Raw genomic sequence first — 7,520 nt, forward strand, 5'->3', positions numbered from 1 at the left:
CTATCTATGATAATTGTTTTGACTTGATTCATTCGGATGTGTGGACTGCCCCATGTGCATCTAGAGAACACCATAAGTATTTTGTGACATTCATAGATGAAAAGTCTAAGTACACTTGGATAACTCTGTTGCAATCTAAAGATAGGGTGCTAGAAGCTTTTAAAAATTTTCAAAATTACATCACTAACCATTTCAATGTCAAGATTAAAATTCTTAGATCAGATAATGGTGGTGAATACACTAGCACAGCTTTCAAACAACACTTAGCTGCGCATGGAATCATACACCAAACTAGCTGTCCCTACACTCCACAACAAAATGGTGTGGCTGAAAGAAAGAACAGGCATCTAATGGAGGTGGCCAGGAGCATTATGTTTCATGCACATGTCCCTAAGAGGTTTTGGGGGGATGCAGTTGTCACTGCCACTTACTGTGAGAATTGATAGATTATGAGAATCAAAGAGAGATAAGTGTCTTAAGAACACTGATGAACAAGAGAGAGAGAGAGAGAGAGAGAGAAAACGAGATTTAAGAGAGAGACAAAGAGAAAATGATTTCTTAGATTGATATGGTGTGTTACAATGTTACATAAATAGATCAGAGTGAACAATGAGACAAAGAGCATATAATAAACAATTGGAGACACTGATCAGAGGAGTCACTCTCGCCTGTCCTAGGACAGTGACATCTCCTCTTCCCTCTCCTTCTTAGCACAGCATGTGATCTTTGTTTGACTTAACCTCCAACGGCTCCAACAGCTTCCTTGCACTTGTTTATATTATTCTGAACCTTGTGGAGAGTATTGGCGTGATATTTGAATCCTCCATACTCCATTGCTTGCCTTCCAAGACACTCTTGTACGGACAGACCTAAACCATCTCTTCCACTTGATTCAATCATAACTCCTCTCATAGTCTCAACTCTTGATCTTTATTGCTTCATCTCAACACTCCCCCTCAAGCTTGACCATGTGGAACAAGTCAAGCTTGGAAGACCATGAAGCATTCCCTCATTAAAACCTTGATATGCAAAACCCAGTGGGACAAAAACATATCAAGGAAAGAGTAGAACACTTCATGGAAAGGGGATCACTGAGATGAGAGGTCCACAAGTCCAAGCTTTGAATGAATGAACTCGCAGACTTTAGAACTTGCAGCTTTGGTGAAGATGTCAGCTAGCTGGTCTTCACTTCTGGTGTAACATGGAAGGATGATCTTCTGCTCAACAGCTTGTCTCACCTTATGGCAATCAACTTCAATGTGTTTGGTTCTTTCATGGAAGACTGAGTTGCTGGCAATGTGTATAGCAGCCTGATTATCACAATGCATAGTGATTGGTGTTGCAGCTTCAATTCCCAAATCTTTCAGCAACCCCTTTATCCAAATCAACTCGCTTGTAAGCTTCCTCATGGCTCTATATTCAGCTTCAGCACTTGAACATGACACAACCTTTTGCTTCTTGCTTTTCCAAGTCACCAAGTTGCCTCCAATGAATGTGCAGTAACCAGTGGTTGATCTCCTATCAACTCTATCTCCTGCCCAATCAGCATCACAATAGCCTACAATCTCAGTATTCTTGTTGCATCCCATCCATACTCCTTGTCCTGGTGCCTCTCTTAGGTACCTTAGTATCCTCTCTACCATATTCCAATGGTGCATCTTTGGAGCTTGCATGTGTTGGCTTACTTGGTTGACTGCAAAACACACGTCTGGTCTGGTTATGGTGAGGTAAATGAGCTTTCCAACCATTCTTCTATAGTGCTTGACATCAGTGTATGGTTGATTATCAATCTCCCCCTCACGCATTACTTTGTACCCATCTTCAAGTGGTGTCTTTGCAGCTCTTCCTCCTAGATCACCAGCCTCTTTTAGCAGATCCAAAGCATACTTTCTTTGAGATAGAAATAGTCCTTCCTTGGATCTGCATATCTCAATGCCTAGGAAGTATTTGAGCTCTCCCAAATCTTTGATATCAAATGATGACTTGAGATATGCCTTAGTTGCAAGTATGCCCTCTTTATCACTGCCAGTGATGATGATATCATCCACATACACCAAGATCACAATGATTCCCTTCTTGCTGGTCAGTGTGAACAACGTGTGATCAGCCTGAGATTTCACAAAACCTCTTCCATTCAGCGTGGTGCTTAGTTTGTGATACCAGGCTCTAGGAGATTGCTTCAATCCATAGATGGCTTTCTTCAGTCTAAGGACATTTCCAGGCTTCACTAGATGCTCCAAACCAGGTGGTGGCTTCATGTATACTTCATCCTCCAGCTCACCTTGTAAGAAGGCATTCTTCACATCCATCTGCCATAGATCCCACTCTAGATTTACTGCTAAGGATAGGACTATCCTTATGGTGTGCAGCTTGGCTACTGGTGCAAATGTGTCTAGATAATCCTCTCCATAGGTCTGAGTGAAGCCTCTTGCTACCAACCTTGTCTTACGCCTCTCTACTGTACCATCAGCATTGTATTTGATTGTAAAGATCCATCTGCTTGTTACTGCCCTCTTGCCTTTGGGTAGCTCTGCTTCATACCATGTATCATTGATGATCATGGCACTAGTCTCACTGCCCACTGATTCTCTCCATTCAGCAAGTTCCATAGCTTCTTCATAGGACCTTGGGATGTACTCTTGATCCAACTCCCCAATAAACACCACATGCTCTTGAGGATATTGAGCTAGAGAGCACACTGCTTGTATAGGATGTGCTACAGCTTGAGCGTTGAAGTAGACCCGGTTGTTCTTCCAGTTTGATGCTGGTTGTTTAATCCTAGAGCTTCTTCTTAGCTCTGGTTGGGTTGTGCCTTCTTCAGGTATCACTGATCCACTATTCTGCTGGCTTGAGCTCACCACTGTCTCCTCTTGAGTACTGTGATCTTGCTCCTCTTGCGCATGATGCTCAGCTTGATCATGACTTGCTGAAACTCTCTTGATGTTGTTCGGCTTGATTGTCCCCTCAGGATCAGGTGAGTGATTTCTGTGTCCCCATTATCACTTACTAATCCTGGTTGCACTGTACTGTCTCTTGTACTTCAGGTATCCTCTTAATAGGTACACTGATGCCAAGACTCTCCATTACTCTTCTGAGGCTATCAGCTCTATCTGAAGTAGGTTGGGATAGATTCTCCAAATCTTCCCAATTCTTCCCATCATAGTACTCCTAGACTCCATGAACTTGACATCTCGTGAGATTAAGACCCTCCTGGTCTCTGGTACATAACACTTGTAGCCTTTCTGGTGAGGAGAATACCCAATTGAGATTTTTATAAGAGTAAACTGGTTTGTGTTTGATGAATCCTCAATGGGAAATAAGAGAGAGAGTTTGCGGATTAAGATAGATAGATTAGGAGATTGTTTAGGTGTGTGATGATGAGATTAAAGAGACTTAGAGACTGAGAACAAGACTAGAAGATTGGTAACCAGAGACTAGAGATTATAGAAACAAAGACTTTGAGATTATGAAGTGGTGATACAGGCACCAAGAGGGACCTTCTCAAGCTGGCTGGATAGATAGAAGAATCAATGGACCGGCTTGATGTGAGATGGATTGAGATGGAAGGCTTTGATGAAGATGATGATGGGATGATTAGATCCGGTTGTATTGAGACTTGCAAAGCACCAATGGAGGATGGGAAACAACAAATGGTCGTCTAACCAACTTGCTATCTCAGTGGATGAATGATGGCGTGATGATGGAGTATGGATTCAAGCTGCTTGTTCGAATAAACAACTCAGCAAGAATAAAAGAGATGGAGATGGATAGATTTGTAGACTGAATCACACAATCTGATGGATCGAAGTGTAACCACAAGTTCTATGGAAAGGAACTTGATAAAACACAATTGCTCTCAAGGCTGCTTCTCACAACACACAAGAAAGACTTAGGTATTTGCTAAAGGCAAACTGACTCATATATTTCATAAAGGTTCCAATATACACAACTGCTTATAAGGGACTTATATAGTGTCCAATGCAGCTTTGCCCTTCTTGGGGACTTGAAGCAAATACATAAATGACTATGCTATTATCTAGGACGAAAATATGGCTAAACAATGCCTTAAAATACTTAAAATAAAATAAATAAAAATACATAGAACCTGCAAGACAAATCTGGTTAATCAAGATATCAAGTAATTTAAATTGTTTCTTACCATATGTGTCACTAGCCGTTGGAGATGATGGCTGAATGAATGGGATTCTTTGACTTTGCTTGAATCTGGAAAGTTTAGGCAGGAAGTAATGAAGTCTTGGAGTGTCCAGGTTCGTGCATAATGTCTTCATAGCTCCAGAGATGAAAGGAAAGAGCAGTTGACAAGGCTGACCAGAAAATGTGCATGAATCCAAATAAGGAAAGTCGGTCCATATTGAGCTCCAAGTGATAACATGAATAATTCTTGCTCTTCTAATGTCTCCTGCCTTCATTGTCTTGTAATAAATCAGACCTGGTCGCCAAATCTTGGTTTGGTATTGATCAAACCAAATAATTGTCCAAGTTTCCATATTTAGCTCCGGTTTGATTTGAGTGGTTTCTTCAAGGATCCGCCTGATCCAGTGTGTGCTGGTGCTTCTTAATGGGTTGTGGAGTGCTTCTAGAAATAGCACAAAGTCTCCTGGACGCCAGCATTGAGTTTGAGATATTATATGCTCCTGATCTTCTAAATAAGGCAAGTCGGGCCACCTTTGACTTGAAAATGGCATAACTTCTAAACCATTAATCCTTTTGATATGAAACCAATTCGCCGCGTGCTCTTGTTGAGTGTAGAATCCATTAAAATTGGCTTCGTGACAAACTTCCTCCTGGTTGATGAGATATGGTATTTTTAGTGCACATATGTCCTTGTTGGCGCCATGGTTAGTTGAGCAGGGTGTTGGGTCGACCTCTGGTTCAGCTACTGGTTTGATGGCCTCATCATTCCCTCCCCCTTGTAAAAGTTTTGACCTCAAAACTGGATAACCTTGATATTGTTTCGGTTTGGGGATGGGTTTTGCATCTGGTGGCTCCTCTTTGAAAAGATGAGAAATGATCACGCCTCTGTACTGGATATTGTCATTGTATCTCTTCTGAGGTTGATGGTACTTCACACTTTTGGTAGTCTTATAGTTGACCATCTTTGGGACTGATTCTCCAAGCAATAAAAAAGTATCCGGTGGGATTTCTTTAAAGCTCTCTTCTTTGCAACCTGAAAAATTCTCAACATTCTGGACAAAGACCAAATGAATTATATCTGATAGTGAAGTCTGATAAACAGAATGTTTTAGGGCCGGAGTTACCATAGGTGCTTCAGCATGATGAAGAATTAAATTCTTCTTTGGACAACTTTGGATTGATGGCTGCCTTTCTTGCACCTTTTTACCTAGGCTGGTATGAACATCTTCTTGTCTTATACCTGGATCAAAACTTTCTGGCAAAGACAAGTGAATCATATCTGGATAATAAAATTTCATAGGAATTTTAAGATCATAGAAACTTTCCTTGTTGATGCTGAATTTAAATGGCATTGGTTCAGCATCTCCTTGAACTGGTTTCTGGAAAGCATCTATTGAAATCATGGCTATGGCATCTTGTTTTAAGACTTCCTCACGGTTTGGAATGCCTTTTTCTTTGCTTATACCTGGGTCAAAACATCTTGGCAAAGACAAGTGTATTTTACCAAAGTAAAAAAATTTATAAACTGATGAAAACAAAGAACTAGGAACCTTAATTTCAGTTGTGGCAGCAAGAAATTCCCTTGCTTTGTTTGGCTTGCTCTCACCTTGGTCTCTTGTACCTATTTCACTTCCTCTTGGACAAGACAAGTATATTATTCTTATCATGGATTTAATAATATCATTCTGATCTAGAGTGAAATTTACCTCAGGTTTTAGCACTTGAACAAACTTTTGTTCAGATTTTAGGTTCCACTCATTGTGTGGCTCATGAGTGAACTTGTGTTCTGTTTCTTCCTTTGACACTTCAGTAAGCATAGAGCTTTCATTTTTTTCCTCTAGGTCATGAACAAACACATCAGTACCAGTATCTAAAGGTGGTGTTAGACACTTACCTTGGTAGGATATTTTCATCACTGGTTTTGCTTCTTTAAGCATCTTAGGCTGCATTGTGTCTTGAACTCTCATCTGGTTTATAACATGGATTGCGCCTGTTGTCTCTTCTTTCATGGACTCCTCAAGCCCTGTTACAACACCTTTTGACAAAGACAAGTGCATCATAACAGTGGTAGATGAATTATAAACCAATTGATCAAGTGTAGGACTTACCTTAGGCTTTGTTTGAACACTTGCTTGATCTGGTTTTCTATCTATTTTGCACAATGTGCTTTGGCTGAGAACTTTGTTCTTCTCCATGGTCATTGGCACGCCATTATTTTGGCTTGAACAATAAGTAGATTGATGTCTCTGTTTTGGCTGAGAGATTGCTTGTGGAAGCATGTCTCTTTGACCTTCTTGTGGTACTACTCTTAATGCCTCTTGTGAGTCACGGTTTGGACACCTTCTAGGGTAGTGTTCCCTGATTTGAGAATTGGTAAACTCTGGTGCAAACTCATCTCTCATGGCTTCCTTAAGATCTCTCCAAGTGGTGATAGTTGGCTCCTTGTACAACCATCTTTCATCTTGTTCTTTTATCCACCATTTGAAAGCAACATCTCTGAGCTGGTCAATAGCAAAAGCTAACCTCTCTTTCTTCAGGATGTTGTTGTAGTAGAACCACTCATCCAAGTTTCTCTCCCACTCTAGGTAGCTTCTTCTTCCTGAAAATGTATAAAGTTTAGTTTTCTTAGCAGATCCATAATCAGAATAAGAATGAACAATATGGCTTTGAGTTTTAGAAGTTTGATGTGGGATGATCAGTGAAGGGTCTGGTGGCTTTGGTTCCACATATCCAGCTCTAGGTGTCTCGCCAACTCTATGTCTTCCTTCAGGTAATGCAAGACCAGACTTTTCCAGCTGGGTCATCCGATCTCCCATGGTCTGTATGGCTTTCATAAGCTGATTCAAGATGATCTGGTCTGGCTCCATTAATTTTCCTGAAAATATCCTTTCTCAAAGATCAAGTATATTAAAAGGGAAATGGTAGAATATCAAACTTAAACAAAATGCAATCAATGATATGGCCGAATATAATGCAAACTAAAAGACTAAATATGACAAGTATGGACCGACTACATGAAATGATATGATATGCTGGGAAAATGAGAACAAGAATAAATCAAAGATGCTATGAATATCTAATGCAAGAGATACTTTTTTTTTTTGTTTTTATTAATGAAAACAATGATATGAATATGATATGCACGAAATGGATGAGATCTAAATATGATATGTAAAAATATATGGAATGCAAGGAATAAGCAGAACTTTTTTTTTTTTTTGAGCTTATGGTATGCAAAATCTAAATATGGCAAGGGGAGCTGGGGAAGTGAATGCAAACTAGAAAATAAACTATTTTGAATTCCTAAATGATCTACCACGAAATCAATCTTTCTCCAACCTCCTTTTTTTTCTGGTTTTCAATTT

At 40.0% G+C, this 7,520-nt stretch overlaps 1 protein-coding gene across 1 annotated transcript; it reads right to left on the minus strand.

Moving 5' to 3' along the window:
- Positions 1–6,049: 6,049 nt before the first annotated feature.
- On the minus strand, positions 6,050–7,022 carry LOC130504195 (uncharacterized; the record flags this gene model as incomplete). Its single annotated transcript, XM_056998776.1, has 1 exon — positions 6,050–7,022. A coding segment is annotated over exon 1 (973 nt), but the record flags the coding sequence as incomplete, so codon positions are not given.
- Between the last annotated feature and the right edge of the window lie 498 nt (positions 7,023–7,520).

Source organism: Raphanus sativus, unplaced genomic scaffold (genome assembly GCF_000801105.2).
Source record: "Raphanus sativus cultivar WK10039 unplaced genomic scaffold, ASM80110v3 Scaffold1407, whole genome shotgun sequence".
In the NCBI taxonomy this organism is placed as follows: Eukaryota; Viridiplantae; Streptophyta; class Magnoliopsida; order Brassicales; family Brassicaceae; genus Raphanus; species Raphanus sativus.